At 39.6% G+C, this 22,273-nt stretch overlaps 1 protein-coding gene across 9 annotated transcripts in view; it reads right to left on the bottom strand.

The window, feature by feature from the left end:
- The window catches only part of PCM1 (pericentriolar material 1), a 70,503-nt gene that overhangs the window by 8,009 nt on the left and 40,221 nt on the right, over positions 1–22,273 (bottom strand). For 6 of the 9 annotated variants that reach the window (XM_089525315.1, XM_089525317.1, XM_089525320.1 and 3 more), the window contains 12 exons: positions 21,103–21,248; positions 20,435–20,628; positions 16,910–17,084; positions 13,047–13,402; positions 12,265–12,432; positions 10,215–10,271; positions 6,657–6,829; positions 6,420–6,548; positions 4,980–5,100; positions 4,650–4,790; positions 4,204–4,331; positions 3,075–3,209 (listed from right to left, as the gene is read on the bottom strand). In XM_089525315.1, the coding sequence (XP_089381441.1) occupies positions 3,075–3,209; positions 4,204–4,331; positions 4,650–4,790; positions 4,980–5,100; positions 6,420–6,548; positions 6,657–6,829; positions 10,215–10,271; positions 12,265–12,432; positions 13,047–13,402; positions 16,910–17,084; positions 20,435–20,628; positions 21,103–21,248 (1,923 nt within the window). The remainder of the gene's footprint in view (positions 1–3,074; positions 3,210–4,203; positions 4,332–4,649; positions 4,791–4,979; positions 5,101–6,419; positions 6,549–6,656; positions 6,830–10,214; positions 10,272–12,264; positions 12,433–13,046; positions 13,403–16,909; positions 17,085–20,434; positions 20,629–21,102; positions 21,249–22,273) is intronic. The other 3 variants (XM_089525318.1, XM_089525323.1, XM_089525324.1) reach the window with 1 other exon arrangement.

Raw genomic sequence — 22,273 nt, 5'->3', positions numbered from 1 at the left:
GGAGTTTTCATGGCAAAATTTGTTCAGAGGGCATTTGCCATTGCCTTGCTTTGAGACTGAGACTGACAACTTGGAGATCTTACCATGAAAGTCCACTCTTGCCAAGCAGAAGGAACCATCTATTATTGGATTAATTTCTATTGTAGCCCAGACTAGAAAAGATATCAAATTATTTAAAATGAACCTCTATCTGTCTTTACCTTCTCCTGCTTTGGAGACACAGGAAAGAATAGAAAACACTCCCCATGTCCAAAAAAACTCCCCCATCTAGAATGCGTCTGGATGGCTCCTTCGCCTTGGCAAAAACAGATCTTCACATTAAGTCCTTCAGTGAACAAGCAGGCATGTTCACTAGGGAGGGAGGTGGCAATAATGTGTTTTAATGTGGTACTACTAGTTACAGAATGCTTCTACTAAATGAGGCTCTGGCTGAGGAAAAACTGTCTAGTTCATAATGTTTAGGGAACAGGGATGCAGCTGCCTATGACTGCTCTGCAGATTTCTCTAGGGATGCATTAGTTTTTTTAAAAAAAGGCTGTAGCTGTAGGCACATTAAAGAAAGATTCTAAATGTTCCACAGATAGGAGGAAATTCCCTGGGAAGAGATGTTTCTGGACAGCCTGAAGAATTCCATTCAGAATTTTCTGTATTTTACAAATGTGTTTATGTATTTGAGATGCAGGAACAGAAAGGTTCAGCCCCCTCTTTTGGATACAGCAGATGGACCCAGTAAAGCAATTGTTGGGAGGCATCGGCGGGTTACAGACCGCCCGTTTGGGGCGGTCTGCACCCGCCCCTTTCCCCGGTGTATTGGGGCCTCAGTGGCTAGACTGGCAGCCGCTGAGGCCCCGATCTGCCGCTTTCCGGGCTGCGGGGAAGTGGCAAAAGGCCGCTTCCCCGCAGCCTGGAAAGGGTGTCCTTGGGGCTTCAAGCCCCAAGGACACCCCACGGCGGCGGGGAGGAGGAGAAAGGGGCCGCTTGGCCCCTTTCTCCTTTGCTCCGCTGGGTGCAGCTGTGTGAAGGCTGCGCCCAGCAGCGCAAACCAGGAAGGAGCTCCGAAACGGAGCTCCTTCCTGCTCCGCACTAAGGGCGCACTAAGCGCCCTGGCGCGGAGCGACATCACGTCCACGCCGCCCCGTATAGAGGTGGTGCGGTTGTGACGTCGTCATGGCGGTGGCCGTGTGGAACGGCTGCCGCCATTTTGTGCACACGGAGCGCGCGCTAGGGTTAGGGGGGTGCAGAAGCACCGCCCCTTCCTAACCCTAGTACGCGCTCCGCGCATACTATATGGCCCGTCTGTCACGGGCCACCACTTCCACAGTTCCCAGGTTGAAGAGATGGGGTGTGGCCTGCTGAGTGGCTAGGTTTTTTGTGTGATTCTGATGGTGAAGAGTGTAAAAAGTAGTATCTTGGAGTTTGGTAAAACTGTACGGAGCAGCCTTAGTTCACAACACCCACCAGTTTGAAGGAGAGGCCTCCCAGGTGTTGATGAATGCCTCTCTGGTGGAACAATGTGTTTTTATTTCTTGGTGGTTGATTTCCCAGTTTAGGGGGGGGGGGGGGGGTCAGCTGCGGACTGAGAGTACTGTGATCTTGCCCATGCAGATGTAAAAATTCTGGAGATAAGGTGAAAGGGACAAAAAGACTGAGAAGATTACTGAAATTGTCATTATGCCTGTTTTCTTTGCAGATAAGGTATAGTCTTATTATTATTTTTGGTTTCTATGAAGATGTATTTAAGAGCATCTTCCCCCAAAAGCAAACTATCAACATAGGGGACAGATGCGATATTTGCTCTGAATTGAATGATTCTATGATTCTATAAATGTCAAAATTCCAGTGCTTCAGCCAGACTGATCATCGTGCTACTATGGAGGCAGAGATAGAGTGAGCTGATAATAATAATAATAAGTCTCTGATGGCATCTGATATGAAAGCTAAGGATTTATAGATCTATAGAAATGGCATGTGCAGGGATTTTGCATCCAAATTTTGGCTAGTGAAAATATCCTGAACCCAGAGCATGGCTGCTCTACATATCAGGGAGCTGTAGAGAAGGCCCAGATAGAGAGGACTGATGCCTCATGGGAGCATTAAGAGTTGCAACTGCCCACTTCTCATTTGGATCTTTAAGAAAATCTCCTTGTCTAGCCAGAAAATCCATGAAAGCCAAAACTGGAGGGTTGAAAAAATCCATTGCCTCAGGGTTCAGGTTGCATAATCCTTGAGCAATACTTATCCCTTTCCTTCCATGCATAGGTGAGATACTGGGACTATGACTGCTGTGATAAGGATTGGGGGGCGGGGGGGGGGGAAGCAGCCATGTCAGAGTCAGCTTCTCTTCCATTTAGCCTCCTCTGAATATTCAGGAGCAGCAACCCCTCAGAGCAGCAACCCCTCAGAAATCTTATATTTCTAATTCTTGCTGAATGGAAACTGATTCCAGTGCCTCAACTGTTTTAAGGTCAGAGGCATAAGAAAGATCTATTTCAGTACAGATTCAACAGATTCTTTAGCATGGGCAGCTCTGGAGGAGGCAGCCACTGAAACAGGGGGTGCTGTCATATGTTCACATCTTTGTGACTCCCAGGGGAGGCAGTTAAGACTACACACACAACCTGAACTACAAAGACATGTCTTGAGCAGAAGAGCTCTGAGAAGCATAGCTGGTTTAGTAGATTTAGTTTTTAATGTTCCCCATCCTGAGAGGCATGAAGGAAGGAGGGAGAAAGCTGGGAAAACTATGAATGCAGGGAACTAAAGCATAAGGACTTTTTTTTGGAAAAGACATACAACCTTTCCTGGGTGAGGCAGGAGGAGATGAGGAGCAACAGAAGTTTGTTTTAATTAATGCTTTATTTTGCCTAGCCTGGGTGGTAATAGGCATTAACCCATTCATAGTTGGCTCCTTTCCGCTGGCTGAAAATGTGACTTGCCCAACTCACCCAGCAAGTTTCCAAGACTGAGCAGTAATTTAAACCTTCATCCCTCAGACTTCTACTCCAATACTGGAACCACTACACCACACAGTCTCTGAGGCAAAACAAGAGTAACATACAAATCTTTGTACTGACCTGCAATATGCTACCAAGTTGCTTATGAAATATCTTCACAAATTCTTTGCTTTCATCATTTTGCTGAGTAAGGGTTAACACCATACGTCTTACTGAAGTCAAGAGCTGAGTAGAACATACCTCATCCATGTGCTCCTAGGGAAAATTAAAGTACATTACACTTTAAAGTACATTACTCTTGACAGTGATTCCAGGAATGCAGTGGCTCAAGCGGTTAAGATGCTGATTCTGTTGATTGTAAGATTGGCAGGTTGGGAAATTGAGGCCCAAGTACTGCATGATGTGGTGAGCTCCCATCACTAGTCCCAGCTTCTGCCAGCCTAGCAGTTCAAAAACATGCAAATGCAAGTAGATAAACAGGTACCACTTTGGTGGGAAGGTAAAGAATATTCTGTGCAGTCATGCTGGCCACATGATCACAGAGTAGTCTCTGACAACGCTGGCTCTTCAGCTTAGTAATGGAGATGAGCACCACCCCTATGATCGGACATGCCTTAACAACCTTGTCAGTGGGGAATACCTTTACCTTTTTACCTACTCTTTAAAAGAATTCTTTCAGGGAAAAAACCACCGCAACATACTGTTTTATTCAATAGTCTATATCTAACTGCTAGTTCCAACTAAAGAAGACTCAGAGAATCAATGCAATTTACATAACTGTTGACTTACCACTCAGCTATTGGTTCAATGGGTCCACTTTAACTAAGACCAACAGCTAAATTTAGGCTACCAAATAAAGAATGTCTCATGAACCATAGTATTTTACTAGGTCTTATGTACAAATAATGAATCTGGCAGTTTCACCAATGATTCTCCAGGCATCAGTGTTATCATCTTACAGAAAATAAATCTACAATTTTGTTTGACCACTGTGCATGCAGATGTCTCCCCAGTCTGACTGTAGATAACTATGAAGTCTGCTTTTATCATGCCCTACCACTGTTGTTGTTATCTTTTATTGTGCATGTCCTGAGAAGCTGTCTCATGTTCTGGGAATAAATGGTTATTGCTTCAGGAGGGGACAAGGTCAAGAGAGTTGTTGTTTAAAGCCTGCAGTTTTCTGTAAAAAAAAATAAAATTCAACTTTTCACTCTGATCTCTACTTACTGAAATGAGAAATTTTGATTACCTTCAGGAATGGGATAACCTCTTTCATTATAGCTTTAATCTGCCTGTCAAGCTGCTGAGTATCTATCCGAGGACAAGGAACATCAGGTACTTCAGCAGGCTGTGCTGGACTTTCAACTGCATTTGAACCTTCAGCACAGAAGAAAAGTACAACCAAATGAGTGCTGACAAATGTGCTGTTCAATATAGGCGACAATATCTGGTTAATTGATTATATAAAGACTATACTTTATTGTAGCCATAAAGCATACTCAAAGAAACAAAGTCAAATACATCACCTATATAAATACCAACTGCTTAGATACATCATCAAATACATATGCCCAGAGGAAAGCATTAAGGTGCAACAGGTCAAGAAAGTATCTGCCTAGAAAACTACTTGACAAGGATCTGTATGTTCCTTTGAAAGAATGTGAGATACACAGCAACAAATGAATAAATGTATACCTTCCAACTTAGAAGAAGAAACACTCTGGACATTACCACAACATCCATCTTCAGAATCAAGGTTACTTTCAGTTGTCATTTTCATCCGTTCATACTCTCTCATCCGAGCCAGAACCTGATCTAAGTGAATCACAGTGTTGCCTATATTAAGGCAACAAAAACTAATATTACATTGTATTAATATTAGGTTATGAAAATTCAAACATTGGTATGTGTACATTAAATATAATGAAAGGGAAAAAGTTGGTTATTGTTAGAATAACGAGTACACCAGTGAAATCCTGGTTGACAGCAAATAGCTGTGCCTGTAGTTTCCAGATCTATGCTTACCGAGATCATCTTTAGCAAAAGGTTCAAAATTTGAAGATGTAGACATAATACTGCCATTCTCTGTATCATTTTTATCACACTGTCTACAGGCTCCTTCGTCAAAATTCTTCTCGAACGTCTCCTTGAAATCATGCAATAAAATAAATTGGCATATGTTCTTCCATAAGCAACCAGCCAGTCTCAAACTCTTTCCCACATTTTTCTTAAACAATTACCCAGGCCCTTAATTAAAGGATTCAGACAATCTTCAAGCATGTGTACATCAATCCAATTATTCAGCCTCTTATATGCATCACATACAGAAGTTTCAAATCTTTGCTAGTAATGACTTTTAAACTGGATTACTAAGAGTACTTTTCCAGAAAATTTATTACAAAAAAAAGAGATCAGTCTTCCGCAAATATGTGATATTTACACAGTAATAATAATAGAATTTATTTTTATCCCGCCCCTCTGCACAACGCAACCAGAGCAACTTACAACATTAAAATATACATTCCATAACATAAACCCCCAATCCCCCCCTAAAATACAATTAAACCAATTACAATTAAAACATACTTAAAAACAGTAGCAAAAATAACAAATAACAGATAGACAGTAACTGTAGCCAATCAGAGGTCAACTAGTTCGGTCTTCTTTTGGTGGCTGGGTATTTTCAGGAAAGGCCTGCCAGAAGAGATCCATCTTAACAGCTTTTTAAAAGCTATTTAGGGTGGTAATATGACGGATCTCATCTGGCAGACCATTCCATAATCTGAGAGAGATGGTCAAAAAGGTCATCTGGGTGGTTGCAGACAGTCTAGTTTTTAAAGGTTGCAGCAGATTCCTCCCAGGGGACCTGAGTGTGGACCCATGCCATTTAGGGCTTTAAAGGTGACAACCAACACCTTGTACTAGGCCCGGAGACAGTAAGAAAAATCTAGCTCTTGCAAAGAGACAATAGATCTTTAGGAACAAGTTGTTATTTTAAACGGATCCTTAACTGCTTAACAGGTAAAAATAATAAGAAAATGCTACTGTGAACCCAAAAAATTCATCCTGAATGGATCATCAAGACTCTTATAAACTGAAACTCTTAATGATTGTTAACTGCTGTCAAGTCAGCTTTGATCTATGGTGACCCTCTGAATGAGAGAATACCAGGGCATCCTGTCAATTAATACAAAATACTTATTATAGAGTATCCTCACTTGAGAATTATGGAATACTGCCTATAGTAAGTATTTTTACATTCAAATATTATTCCTCATATCTGTGCAGTTTTTAGATGTTATCAAATTTATGGGTAAAGCCACTCTGATTGTCATGCTACAGAAGAGTGGGATATAAATAAAAGTTTTATTATTTAAAGTGTTTTATGTTGAAATGTAAAATATTCATAACAAACTTTTTTTTTAAATTTACAATACAATAAACAACATTGTAAAAAAATCTTACATCATCTGTAGTTGCAAGGCTTTCACTGGGAGTAAGTTCTGAATTGGATCCTACCCATGCTGCTGAGCTCAGTGGTTTTGGACATTCTTCTTTTTTATTGTCTTGTGAGGCATGCCTGGTCACTATATCCTATTAATATAACACTTAAGATTATACTGTGAAAACATTCACTTAGTAGTAGCAGTAGCAGTAATAATGATAATAAAGACAATAATAAAATCATGGCATTTAAAATACCTGTAAAGCATATAATGCTCTTTGTCTCAAATAGTCTGTATTTAACATCTGTAGCTCATGAAAAAGCTCAATTAGAAAATGAGGACGAGATTCATTTTGTGATATTAAAGTAGCAACTTCAGAATAAATGGTGTCTCGCAAAGCCTCAAACATAGAAAGGTCGCTGCCTGTTTCTGTGAATAAAGAAGGAAAGTATTAAGTACCATACTGTGTTTCATAGAAGCTTCACTTGTATTAGAACATACAAACTTTGAGAAGAATACTACCGTATACACTTGACTATAAGTCGAGAAAATTATACCCCAAAATTGACCCTTAAACCTTGGGTAGACTTATAGAAGGGTCAACGCAGCAGTAGTGCTTAGAAAGGTCCTATAGCAAGCAAGCCTGACGCCCCAATCTCCATTGAATTCGTTCCCCCTCCAGTCTGTTTGCAAGCCTTTGCTTCCTATCCTATTGGAAAAAACTCCCCATTGAAAAGCACTTGCCTAGTCTGTTTGCAAGCCTTTCCTTCCCTGGTCCGTTTGCAAGTCTTAGCTTCCTATGGGGGAAACTCCCCACTGAAAAGCATTTCCCTGGTCGGTTTGCAAGCCTTTGCATCCTATGGGGGAAACTCCCCACTGAAAATCACTTCCCTGGTCCATCTGCATGCCTTTGCATCCTATGGGGAAACTCCCCATTGAAAAGCACTTGCCTGGTCTGTTTGCCAGCCTTTGCATCCTATGGGGAAACAACTCTCCATTTAAATCCACTTGCTTCCTAGAGGTCCAGAGTAGGAGACAGAGGGATGGAAATGGTATTTCTCCCTTTCCATGCTTCCTTATGGCCCCCTAAAATTTACCCTCCACTTATCCACGGGTCATATCAAAATCCAGGATTTTGAACCTGAAACCTTCCCTCGACTTATACATGAGTATAGACAGATATATCTCATACCTGTTTCCTAATCTTCGTGGAGGTAGTGCTCTATGGGAGATTACTGCTGCATCTATAAAGGAAACCCCTACTCCTAAAGGGAACACTGCACAAAACAACATACTTGTGCTCTTTTACAGAGCTAACAGTATGGTGACAAATTGATTTCTGAACACTGTATTTCATAGATTACATAGATTGCATTTGCACAAAAGGCCCTACTTAAGGATACTAAAGATGGAGTGGGGAAGAAGAGGGAAGACTCTATTTCATCCTGAGCACTAAAGACACAGCTAACCAAACATAGCAGCCCTGACAATTTACACCTATGTAAGATCACACTACACAATATATTGGGACATTATCATTTGGTGGCAATATCTAATCGGATCCAACACTATCCATCCTCAACATTTATGCTTTTGATCCCTCTTACTTTCAAATATTTATTTGCTGAAGTAACATACTCTGCTATCAGATTCCATGCTTGCATCTCTTATTCTGTAAGTGGCCTTGAGTCCTACTTTTGGGGAAAAGACAAGCTATAAATAAAGTGATTGACTGAGTTTAAACAGAAGTGAGATTTCTCCAAACACTAGTCATACCACAAAGTTGTAATCCAGAAGGTCAGCGCAGCTGTTGAGAAGGGAACTGTGCTAACCATCTCTTGTTCCAGCCCTCTCCTCATATGGAGTATAGTGTAACTGGACAGGAGAGCTCCTTTCACATATGGGCATTTTGAGGTTTTTTTATACACATGGAGAAGATGCACATACAGGGGAAGCGTTACTATTAAAATTTATCACTCTAATATGAGAAGAAAAAAACCTAAAAGGAAGATGTGCAGCTAGTCTATTCTCCCCTTCATGTGTTCAAAGAACATGCTTAAGAGTCAGCTGCATGGGGCTAGTGTCATTAAACTTTGAAAATTACAACAGAGATCCAAAGTAACCCTTGGTCTCCACAGTACTAGTTGTGAAAGACAGAGGTGTGAATATCCCAGGAATATGGGGGGGGGGGATCCAGAAAATAAGTGGGGTTTTCATGTTTCTCTATCCTACTACACCACCCTCCTTGAAATTGGGGGGAGGGGGGACACTCATGAATTTTACAATCAATAAAAAGTTTAAGACAAGGTAGGCTGTTCATCTATCTCTACGCATTCTTTACTTCCCAAAAATAATTTCTAAAGACATATGCATTAGAAAGACTTAAGTATCACAACACTACAGTTTCTGTACACTGGGGTAGGCCATGTATGGCTTACGGGTTATATGCAGTTCATGCTCAGTTTTGACGCTCTACCCTCTAGTTAAAAAGGAATAGCCAAAAAAGTGTTTACATGCCCTCAAACAATCATGAGGGGCTTGCCATTTTCAGAAGAGGAAGAAAGATTAAGTTCTTAACTTCCTCTTGATAACTGGTTGAGTAACTTCTCTGCTATTTCACTTTTTAGAGAGCTTTTTTAAAAAAGTTTAATTTCAGAAATATTTTTGTTTTATTTTATTATTTACAAGAAATATAAGCATTTAAAGTCAATTCAATTAATATTTGTAACTGTCTCAATTTAATATACTGAACATGATAATTTTAAGATCAAACCGAATTGTGATCCTGATGCCAAATTTAAAAATGTAAACTGAAATGGCTCCTACAAATAAGTACTGCATATTTTTCATTTTCCCCAAAACTCTGAGCTCCCAACAAAAAGAAAGAATGAATTAGGCTGTTTCAATCCATGGTCTCAAATAGCTTCAGTATTTTAGATCTCTGTTCTTAACAACTGATGTATTTTTAAATGATGCTGTATATTTGTTTGTCTGCTGTTGCTCCCTGCTTTGATCCATGGGGAGAGGTGAGAAATAAATAAATAATAATATACTATTAGTTCCACTTCATGCACATTTTGAAGCTGGCCGTTGCCTATGAAAATTTGTTCCATGATCATTTTGTCAGTTTATGGTGTCAAAAGCATTCTTGTGCTCTTAAAGATAGTCCTCTTCTTCCCCCCTGCCCCCCCGGGCATTCAGCTACCTCCGCGGAGTTAGCTGATGGCCCAAGAGGGCGGGGGGAAGAGGTCCCGGCCTGGAAGTCCCACCCCCAAAGGATGGAAGTCCTGTCACCCTCTGGACGTCCTGCCCCCGGCACAGAGTAGTATCCAGTGCTGGAAGGCCTTTTAATTTGGGCACTGAGTCCCTAAAAGGTTCACTATCACTGCTCTAGATGCTTGTGGAGTGCTATGCCTCTTTTATGACTAATTTTCTTTCAAATCCCCATGGCAGGGTAGCTTATGTGAGAACTCAAGATACAGCCCCTAGGGTCCTGCAGGTGGCCCATGCAGCTCCCAACCCCTGGCAACTGTTGAACACTAAATCAGCTGAACATAAGCACACTACTATCACTTCAGCATAAATGAGAACACATTTAGATTGTATCATTCCAGATGTGAAGATATGGTTATAACCCTAGTAACAATAACAACAATAACAAAAAGCAACCTGGTAAAGACAAATTACATGAACTTGCAGAATCAATTTGCATTAGTACAGTTTTTCCTAATTCAACTAGCAAACTATGAAAAACAGAAAAGCGATCGAACAATCAAGGTAGATTAGCTTAGAAGCTAAGCAGCTACTGCATTACCTGGTGGTTCTATGCATGCATTTCTGTTAGACTGCTGCAGTATTCTCCTAGCATGTGCTGCAGGAAAGGTGTGGGTGGGAAGGACAGACAGTGACAAACACAGAAATGTATATCAGAAATAAAAGCAAGGCCAAATGAAATAATGGGAGAAAGGTTACTTAACATTTCAATTCAATCCCCACAGAGCCCATGTATTTTAGGGGTATTATTTTTAACAAAAGCTCAAATTGAGGGGGGGGGGGGGGGACACACCACCCAGGTAAGTTTTTGAAAAAAGATTCCAAAAGGGATTTCACATATATGGCTCATTGGCCACATACCTATTCTGCTGAGGTCAGAAATTCTATGTAATTTGTGTATAAATTAAAATGAAGTAGACATACAGCACTTCAATTTAAAAATTTCAAATTTCAAAACTAAGATAGTCTCCCACAATTTCAAAGAACCACACAAAAGGAGGGGGAGAGAAAATGTGTGTGTGTGCTCACACACATGTGCACACACACCACGACCACCACACATTGGTAAAAAGGGATGCTGGGTGCATGTGGATGATGAAGCTGAGCCTTCCCTTCCTCTCTTCTGCCAAGCAGCTATGGGAAGACTCTTAAGTTTCCATTTTAGATTAAGTGCAGTTGGGCAGATTACTTAAACTCTTGATAGTAGTTAGAATTAACTGTGGACAGTAAAAGCAATCCAACTTCATAAACAAAGGTTAACTATAGTAAAAAAAACAATTTGGGGGTAGCTGCATTGGCCATGAAATTTTATTACCTGTCTTTTATTGCTCTTTGTCTCTAGCTCTCACATGGCCAATAAGAGAAGTGGGCTCTGCTTCCAGTGAAATCCCTCAATACCGCTTTAACTGACATCTTCTCGGGCAGAATGTAGGCCTGTGGCTCTAACATCATCACTATTTTTCTCCTGTATGATTTTTGACATCTTTGCCTGATGAAGAGGCAAGTGAAGCTTTGAAAACCTGTGTAAGGCATTTTATGCTTTGGAGTTGGCCCAGAAAATGTATTGCTAATTGCTGAGTTTGGATTTCATGGTAAACAATTAATTACAATATCCTTACATTCAGATAACACAATGAACTGCAGCTGATGAAAAACAGAAGCAGAAAGGGTGGGCAAGCTTGGTTTGCTCTCCTAGTGATAAATTATGACTGAATACAATGTCCAAATTAGCCACTGCTAGGTTACTTTGTGTACAAAATATAATTAAAATCTGAATAGTGCATCATGGTTGTCTAATTCAGGCATGCTGCAGCCCACATGCTGTCCTTTTGCTGTCCAGTGTCTTAAGCCCCCGAATCACCACCACCGCCACCATCATTTTGGCCAAAAGAATTTTCAATCAAAAGCACACTCATTCAGGGCAGATTTCATTAAACAGGCTGTGAGAGACATTCAAAATGAGAAAAAAACCAAACTTCCAAGACACTTCTACTTGCTCCAGATGACAGTTTTCTATTTACTAAAAAATAACTAAAATAGTTACTTTCAGTTACTTTCTAAAACAATAACTGAACATGCACCAGTGCTGATGTGGTATTTCTCCATCACTATTTAATGAAGCCATATTCCCGAAAGTATAAAGGTAACTAAAAACAAAAGAAGTAAAGTGGTTAAGTTATAATTGGAATGTAACTTAGTTGTACCTTCATTACTGGAACAAATAATTAATCACAATTAATTCTTTACCTGTTACTTGCTGTTCCCAAACTCCGAAGGAGAGGGTGACTTTTTGTTCAATAATGGTCTCTCTCTTTAAAAAGGAACCAACATTTCAATAAAACACTAAGAATTTTTATTAAAAAGTACAATATAATATAATAGGAAGATGGAGTAGGATTTCCATAGATATTTAATATCCATAATTTTCCATCTACACATGTTCAGTGGAGATCTGGTAATAGCAAGTAACTGTCACATTAACATGATGCATCATTGTCAGAAAACTTTGATCCTAGTTTCTCTTACGTACACATTAAATAACAAATGAACTGATTCACTTTCATTGCAATCTTTTAAATTTTTTAAAATACCTGAAGACATTTCTGATGATCTACTGTATTTAATTATTTTTTCAAGCTGTTCCCGATTCTTTTTACTGAACACTTTTGCTTGAACAATTTCTTCTTTCCGCGTTGAGTGTCTGCTCCTATTATTCTTGTAAGGCTCACATGTACTAGAAACACTGGCACTTTCAAATCCTTAAAATGAAAAGATGTTTTTAAAAACTTGCATTAAAAGTTATTTTAGATTTAGAACTTTCAGGCAAATATAATTTCAGTTCAATGATCCTTGCATATTGACGTTCTCAATTAGCAGATTCTGGGGAAATCAAGATACAAATCAGAGTGACCAAATTCGACTAAAAAGGATTAGACTTAGGCCTGAAACACACAAGCCAAAAAAGCGCCTTCTGGCCACTTCGTGAGAAGGGCGTGCAGACTATGCACATATGTTATCTTTAAGTAATTATCAACTTTACTATTTATTTTAAATATATATATATATGGCAAACACCACAAAAATAAGCCACTGAAGTGGCTATAGAGGGCAAGCATATCTACCTACACGAGAGGGAAAGAGGACTAACTAGCCGTCAGGATGTGTGTAGTTAGTGATTACATTGCCAAGGTAAGGGCTAGAAATGAGAGGACTTATGTTAGAGATAATAAACAAGAAATGTTCATCTTGGCAGTGGAGTTTCATGTTGCAAAAGGGCAACCCTGGCTCAGGTCTTGGTACACGATTTCCCAAGAATTCCATATACTAGCAAAAACAAACCATTTCAAATCATGCTTGCATAATGTGGGCATACCATTTGTTCTAGCCCGGTTTTTCAACTGAGAAGAACTCCTCTTGTTCTTGGACTTTGGTGTTTTGTCTTTGGAAGCCAGACTAGCCTGTGCAGATGCTTTTCTGGGTTTAAATGTTTTAGTCACAGTAGTTGGATCAACTGGATCTGGCATGCTACTATAGCTCTCTAGAGATTCTTCGTCAAATTCTCTTCTTCTGCTGGTATCAAGATGGTTTTTGTGAATACCGCATGCTTTATTTTGTACTGGTACTGCGAATCCAGTCTTGAGGAACAACTGTTTCTCTTTCCCTCCTCTCTGATGTTCATTTAACAAAGCTGATCTATTCTCCAGCTCCTCTTCAGGCTGCCTCTGACCTCTTAACAAAAACAGAGAAGTTTATAACACCTTCCAGAACCACAGTATGGGAGTGGGAAGACAGAAGCATTAAAAAAAAAAGACATTTTATTACCACACAAGTAAAAACTGAAGAACATTTAAAATCAGCACTCTTTCTTCTATGCTACAAGGTGAATGCTTTGGCCATATGATAGCTTGCCTTTCGCAGGCCGGAAACAGAGCCAACTACAGATGGATTATCCTTTCACCAAATAGAAATCTGGGAGCAGCCTGTGGAATGGCAAAATTATCCTCTTTCAGCACAGCAGTTGTGCACTCTGTTTTACAATGTTTCAGCCTTAAATATTAATCATGGTTAAACAATATCTGAGAAGTGCAAACACTCAGATTAAGAGTGCTTCTGAGTTAGCACACAGATAAGCAACAAAACTCAACTTTATTCCACTAAGTAAAGGTCCACAGAAGAATCTTTGTACTGTAATGAAAGATATCAATTTGGATCCAATAAATTTTTCTTTTCTGCTACAAATGAATATGTAACATAAACACTCTTTGAAAACACTCTTGTGAATGTAAGAGACTAAAAATGTTACTCAAGCTGTAAGAAATAGAAAAGCCCTGAGACCAGATAGTTCTCCTACTGATTATAAACTATATCGGTTTCCAGAATTTTTTGTTTGTATCAAAAGACTTTAATTTAAAGTCTGGCTCTTTTCCAGCTCTTTTTATGAAGGCATCATAGAACTGGCAAAAATCATACTAGATGTGTGAACTATACACAAATCTTTTTATTATATGCTGATAAAAAATTAATTCAGAGAATGTCTAATAATCTTCAAAATGTTCTTAGAGTTGATATAATTTAAGATTAGTCAAATTTATTATTTTAAGATCTGATTCTTGTTGCCGTTATTCCACTTGATGCTGAAAAGCACCTGACAAAATTAACTGGTGGGTTTTTCTTCAGAATGTTTCAAATGGATTCAGAGGTTTTTTTTTAAATCACTCTCTGAAGGCAAGAGTGATTACAAATGGGATACTTTCTGACATTTTTTAATCTAAAAGGGGTACATAAAGGAACATTGGGTCTTACCTGTGAGATGTTCGTTTTCAGCGATGTAGGTGGAAATATAACGTTATAGGATGTTTCCACCTCCATCGCTGGAAAACAGGGATCTTCTCTTTCTCCTCTGTTATTTGATCTTTGTTTATAAAACACTCACACGTGCAGTTAAGCAAAATTGAGCAATGTCTGGGTTAATACACAGTAAACATTAGGCAGTTTTGTGTACTATGGATCTCCTCCTGTTTACTTCCAGGTTACAATCTTCTGTACCAAAATTGACAGGATTAATAGCTTCATGATCCTGGCTATTCTGTTAATCTGCCTAAATCTGAGGCTATGCCTGTTAGAGTTAATACTCCATCTTGGTTGTTCACAGTGTTGCTAATGTCTAGAAGCTGTTAGGTATTTAAACAGTATAGATTCAGGGTATTATTCAAATAATTAAAATACTTCTGGCTACATTATATTTGGTAAGGAGGCACCATTCATATTACAGTTGTCCCTCCATATTTGCAGACTTGCCATTCACGGTTTCTCTTGACTGCATCGGCCTTCTCTAGGCCAGCATGGCTTTTTCCTGGTTGTGCCGGCTGCTGCAAGGCAATTCTGGATTAATACACAGAAAACATTAGGCAGGGTTTATTTTTGTTTATGCCAGCTGCCGCAAGGCCACTGCAGCTTTCTCCAGGCCAGCGTGGTCTCGTTTTGGTTTTGCCGGTTGTTGCAAGGCCAGCATGGTTTTCTCGAGGCCAATGTTACCTTCTCTTGGGTGTGCCGGCTGCTGCAAGGCCTTTTTCGCAGCCAGTGCGAGAAGCAGCCTGGAGGGGATGAAGCAGGTAAGGATGGAGGGAGGGGAGGGAAATATTCAAGTGCCATTCTAATGTAATTTGAATATTTGCAAAATGTTGAATTCACGGGTGGGGGTCCGGAATGGATCTCCTGCAAATCCGGAGGAACAACGGCTGAAGTAAGATAATATACTAAAGATGAATGATGTGCCATGGACATTTTATGTTCTCTCAGGTGTCACCCTGTATCTTCCTAAGGTTTATTTTTACAAAATTAATCCAATTTTAGGAGATCTATATGGGGGCTTTATCAACCTGTTTTTCAACAAGACACAATTTTCCTTTGCAGAAAGTGGATTTAATTTCCCAAATTTGAGTTTATATCAAAAGCTGGGAAACATGATCTAATCTAGATAAATCTCCTTGACAAATCTTGGAAACCATTTACTTAGAACTTCTCGATGGACTGCCAGAATATACTGTTCATTTAAGGCAGAAAGGGATGGTGACTCTTGAAATCTCTACTGTCAGGGTAGCTTGGTGTACAATAGCTTTTCAATAACAATTTGATACCATCATGCTAAACTATCTCTATGGGATAATTCTAAGTTGAAGACTGTGAGACAACTCTTTTTTTATGGAAAAAATTGACTGACTGTGGGTTTTATATTTTAGATCAATTGGTTCAGATCAAGAATTTTCACTATCACAGCAGCGAAACAGACCGCCCAAAAATGGTGGATTGGGGCCTCCCCGGCACTGCTCACACCAGAGCCACAGCAACCACATGCCTGTGACCCCAATCCACCCTTCTGCCAGCGTTTTAAACCAGTTTCTGAAAAGGAGTGGTTTTTTCCGCTCCTCTTCAAGATGGTTGGTGCGTTGCCGAGGCAGCTTTGGGCTGCATTTGGTGAATGTGTCATCTAAACACCACGCCCCCAACACAGCCTGAAGGCCAACCATTTGGCCTGTCTGTTTCAGCCCACAGTCTGCCAGTTACCAACAAATGTAGTAAGACAATATTTACAATTGCAACACTCTTCAATATCTATATGTGGACACTCAACTTTGAGTACCTCATCCACCCCACTGTGCTGAAAACATTGATCATGTCTCAAGAGATACTGAAACCAACAAATTCAGTTTATAAATGTTTCTGGGAAAGCATTAAATTTGATAGTATTGGAATTAAGATTTGAATGGAACAAAGAGCTACATTGTCCTGTGTAAATCAAGCAGTAAAAAACTGCCCAATGAGGTCAACTTCAAGAAAACATGTTTCTGGAAATGTAGTCAGCTTTACATCAGTATATAAGCCTAACACTTGTTCCCATTCCTTTTTTTTCCCCCTGTTTCTTTCCATTGTAATCATACTTTTCTTTGCAATTATAATTTTGGTGGTGCTTACTTTTGTAGACTCAGGGACCTACAAAAGAAACTGAGAGTTCTACTGACTTACACCGGTATGTAGCCCACACTTTCACGACCCATAATTTAAACCAAGTTTTTATTAGCTAACTACAAAATTAATATTCAAAGCACTGTTTCACACATAGTGAAGTGAGAGTAAAAATACACTTCAACAAACTTAATTACATTTTTCTTCTTCCAAATGCAGGCATGGGTTAAAAAAAAATGTTGCTCACAAACAGCTGAACTGACTTTAAAATACCTTGGTTTCTCTGCTCCAGCAGTAGAACTACTTTCAAATGGTTTTGGAAATGCCATGTAGTCAGTTTTCCCAGTAGTGTTATGTTCTAAGGGTGGCTGCTGCTCATTGTTTTGAACATTACAGTTTTGGGGGAAATCCCCCAAACCAGATGGAAACATTGGGCTGAAGTTGATGCCTATGAAAGGAAATCGAATCAGAAACAGATGACTCATTACAAAATCTTACAAAATGCAAGAATATAAAGTGCTAGCTAACCTATTAATGGTTTATTAAATTTAGATCCCATCTTTCTCCAAGGATTCCATGGATGTACTATGCATTTTGTCCTTATGATCACTCCTCAATCTATCCTCATAAGGCCATAAAGAGAACCACCTGCACAGCTCAGACTATTTGAAACACGTTGCTCGTGATTTCTGGAGAGCCCTGGTGGCGCAGTGGTTAAATGCCTCTACTGCAGCCACTCACTCAAAACCATACAGTTGTGAGTTGAAGACCAGCAAAAGGGTTCAAGCTCGACTCAGGCTTGCATCCTTCCGAGGTCGCTAAAATGAGTACCCAGATTGTTGGGAGCAAATTAGCTTACAGTTGTAAACCGCTTAGAAACTGCTTAGGCGGTATGAAGTGGTATATAAATGAAGCTTGTTTGTTTGTTTGAGAGGGATAAAAATCAACTAGTATATAAACTGCAGAAATTTCTACATTATCGCCTTACTTCACCATGTTAGCAGGAAAAAACACTGCATAGCAGTTTCATTGGTTTTTCCAATACTGTAAGCAAGAGAACCTTTTTTATTGTGCTCAAGGATTGTTCTATAATGGTGTCAGGATTAGGGGAAAGGTTAAGTATCAATATGTCCTGTCCCATATGGAATGGTCCTGTGAAATCATAGATGGTAACAACTTTCACTTCATTGGACTGTCCACCTCTCCATTGGAATAGGATATGAATCAGCTATGGAGAGGGTCTTTACACAGAGATGTGCAAATCCAACCCCACAATGGAGAGCATCAAGCCAAAAAGATATGAATGGGAGGAGCAAAGCATGTTTCCTTAAGACTCTTGAACTAACTGTTCTAACCTCACGACTCTCTTTTTTTTTTTGGGGGGGGGGGATTTTGAGTGAGAAACAGTTGATTCTAACCTTGCACTTATGAATGGCATGAGATACAACTTTTCACAGAGGCATATTTGCCCCAGAAGGCTCAGTATACAGTGTTGCTCCTGCTCAAGCTTCCTGTCAGCAGCTAATCTTCAACGTAAAGCGTAAATTTTCACAATTCTTGCATACAGAAAGACCTCAACCATTGCTCTGATTCTTGTGAATAAACATGGGGCAAATCTGAACTGATAGAAGCAATGGTTTACAGCAAATCAGAGGATGTTCCAATGAGATGGCTTTACCAATATACAGAAATATACATCCACAGGTTTTAAGAGGTCTTTGAGACTAATTGAGAGAAAGAAAGAAGTTGGTAGCTCAAGCTTTCACAGACAGGACATGGGAGGAACAGTGGCAAGAAAAACCAGTTAAGCTGAGAGTACCTGCTGGAGCACCCTTCTACTAAAGGATGCCCTGGCTAAGGCAAATTTATCTAGCTTAATTGTTTAGTGAAAGTAGAAGGAATAGCCCAAGTAGCTGCTCTTCAAATTTCTTCCAGGGGAGCATTAGCTGAAAAAGCTGGTGGTGTGGTTGCTGATCTGGTTGAATGAGCTATCATATTTTGTAGTTTGGGAAGTCCAGAAACTTGTAAACCAGAAAAAAAGTGCTTCTGATCTCCAAAATGGTCTGAAGTGCCTGATGTACAATTTTAGAGCACTTCTAACATCCAGCTTGGGTCACTGTTTTTCTACAGGCACTGTAAGGTGTTGGGCTTGAATCCTAGATCAAGACCTGTTTGGAAGAAATCCAAAATCTATCTTTAAGTGGCGAAACTGATTTTTTTCCCAACAGCACTTGAGAAAAGCTTTCCAGGTTGTCTCATATATCCTGAGGATGGAACATCATTGGGAGACTAGGGCCTGTTACAGACTGCCAAAATAAAGCTGATTCGGGTCTCTTTGGAGGTATGCTGTTTAAATGATGCATGGGTCCTAAGAGTCTGCAGGTCGCGCCAAAGCCACATTCTATTCCTAAGCACTGGAGTGCAGCTTCCGGATTCTTAGGACGCATGCATCATTTAAACAGCATACCTCCACAGAGACCTGAAGCAGCTTTATTCTGGCAGTCTGTAACAGGCCTAGGAGAGTGTTTAATACCTTATCAGAATAGCCTGTTCTCATATACGACTTCTGTTCAGTTGCAAAGCAGCTAAGTGGAACCACCCCATATCTGGATGGAGAATGTGGCCCTGACTGAGGACACTGGGCAGGACTGGAAGAGCTACAGGGTCCCAGGTCACCAGAGCTAGTAGCTGAGAAAACAAAATGCCTGCAAAACCAGTGTGGTGAGCTATGAAAATAATTGTTGCTTTTTCGTGTCTGATGTTCCTGAGAACTCAGGGGAATTCGGAGAAAGGCATACAGCATCCCTGGAAACTTAAGGCGTCTTGAGAGCATCCTGGGCTTCAGCTCTAAGAGAGTGGAACCTGATGAGGTACTTAGGGAGTTTGCAGTTTGTAGCAGATGCAAAGGGGTCAACCTGCAGGTAACCAAAGTGTACCTGGAGCTGGTGAAAGACAGTCTATTACTCCAGATGTAAAGTGAAGTTGCTTAAGGAGTCTGCCTCCATGTCCTAAGAGCCCTGAATGTGCTGGGCTGAGATGGAGTGGATATTCTTCTCTGCCCAAGAGAGAAGTTGATGAGCTTCCTTGTGGCAAGAGAGGGAGAGGGATCCTCCTTGTCTGAACAAGTGTGATTCTCAAGTTTCATTGTCTGTGCAGACTAGAAAGTGACACCCCCCCCCCGAAATCTCTGTAAGTCAAGGAGTGCTAAATTGATGGTGCCAGGTTCTAATCACTTAATACTGTGGCAGTCAGAAGCCACTCTGAGGCCGCCTAAGGCAGCCTAAAGTTGCTGGAAAAAGGAGTGTGGAAAAAGCTCTCCTTGCCAGCGTCTCATTTGAAACCATGGCAGCAGGTCACTTTCAGAGTGGGCTGTCTGGTCAATGTAGTCCTGGGTCTATCAAGGCTGGAGCAGCCAATCTGCTTCAGCCCTAGAAACATCATAAAACTAGGCTACTGTGATTGCTGATACTTTTTAATCATAATTCCTTTCCGACATTCCAAATTTTGGGGTTTAAATATTATGTTAGTAAGAAGCATTAAAGTAAGGCCACAATACATGTCTAGGACAAATGTGACAAAGAACAGTTTGCTGTATATTAGAAAGTAAAGCAGATTCCAAGTCACTACAATGACATTAAATGGTAAAAAAGATCTTGTCTTTAGAAGGATTAGAAGAGCCTTTGCTCTTTGCTGGTGAAACACTGCTTCTCCAGCATTCATCTAGGAACAAAAAGTAAAACCCATGGAGATCCTCTGCTAGCAATTTTAAGGTTTCCCATGCAGTTCTGAAATGCCTACCTGATGGAAAAGATGAGAAATTTGTGAATCCAGGCATGTTGAATAAGTTCATTGTCTGGGAAGGAAAACTGAAGGGACAAAACATAGTTGGTGATGAGGGTGGGGGTGCCCTGCTGTTTTTTTCCTTTTTGGCTGTTCTTGCTTGCTGTTGCTGCTCTTGCTGCTGCATTAAATCATTTAACATTTGCTTCAACCTAGGAAATTAACAATGTTCTTTTAAAAGTGAATTATAGAACGGATTTTGTGTGAAGTGTTATTTCAAATAACTAAGAAAAACAATTAAGAAAAATAGAGAGATGTCAGGCTTTAAGCAAATTCTAATAAATAAGACTATATCTAGTCCTGAATTTCAAATGTTCCTAGTTTCCAAATTTCAGTTTAAGCAGAGAGAAAAAAAACATAACAAGAGCTCTAACTGATCTTATATCCCAACACAAACACCATCAAAGAAAGACCATTATGATGTTCTCATTTCTTCCAAATTAATACAAATGGTACAGAAATGTTAATTGTTTAATATTATATGACACACCTTACTATAGTATCCTTTTGGCTTTACTGTGGTTCAAAAACACTCCACTCTCCTTTTTTATTAGCAAAATACTTTCTACCATATGATGTATATGATCAGTAGTGAGGTAGGGCAAACACAAACTTCAAATGAATACCTTTGAACATTATTTTGTTGCCAGGTCAGTTGCGTATAGCATTGATTTAACTGATGCATTATAAGATGTACTTGTGGTGAAGCAACGTTACTAGGCATCACACTGTATGGACCAGTAAGCAATGTTTGCAATAGGCAGGAAAGAGTCTGCAAAGAAAAATACATATAAATTCAAATTTAATTCTCATAAACATTTGTTATTTAAAACATTTTATTTCTCTTGGCCACATACTTAAGAGTAGAGCAAAATAAAAAAAATCAAGTAAAAAAAAAGGATTACATAGAATCAACAGTATAAAAAATAACAATAATATCAGTTGTTAAATCTTAACAACAGTATCACATAGACTGGTTTTCAGATTCCCAAAAGAAAAGCAACAGGAGAAAAGACCACCAAGGTGGCTCTTGTCCTTGCTGAATATGAAATGTAATGGCCAAGGAATATGCAATGTGTCATGAGCTGCTGTGATGTACACACATAACCATCTTTTTGTATGGCTTCTCAGGTGAAACAAAGAATCTGACAAACCAGTGTCCATGACTAGTCAGAGATACATAAGAGGATCAAGAATGAGGCATTACCATAGTTAATTTCCAGATTCACTTAAACTAGCTTGGAAAACAGACTGAGTATGCTCAAGGAAATATTGTATCTCGAGTTGTTTTGGCAACATGCTCAACTGCCTCAACAAGGTGGGATATCAATTTATATTAACAAAGATTATAATTATGATGTTTCAAAGAGGGATTTAATCAATCATAAAACAGATTTTTTTGGTTACTTCCTCTCCTGCTCAAGCAATGGCCTAAGTTCAGTTGAGCCATTTCTGAAATCAAAATGGGAAGGAAGAAGACTTAGAGAGTCAGCCAGTAAGAGTAGGAGGAGAGGAGAGGAGAGGCAGGAAGACAAAGATTAGCACAGTAAGGAAAACATCTTTAAAATGCATAAACAGTAAGGAATCAAAGTAAGAATTTCAGGAATAGTAAACAGGCAAAAAAGAACGAAAATGAAAGACCCTATGTAAGCTAAGAGAAGAAGAAATTAGGGGAAGTAAATTAACTAATGTAGTTAGAAATAACATGATTCTAGCCTGACTGGCTTGTGATTGGAGTTAATCCATTCCCAGATGCCTCCTTCACAACATACAGAGAATAAGAAGTTATACTTACCA

This window comes from Sceloporus occidentalis, unplaced genomic scaffold, assembly GCF_023333645.1.
Source record: "Sceloporus occidentalis isolate IW3139 unplaced genomic scaffold, rSceOcc1.0.p SCAF_5, whole genome shotgun sequence".
Classification (NCBI taxonomy): domain Eukaryota; kingdom Metazoa; phylum Chordata; class Lepidosauria; order Squamata; family Phrynosomatidae; genus Sceloporus; species Sceloporus occidentalis.
This window is presented reverse-complemented; position numbering and strand designations above follow the sequence as displayed.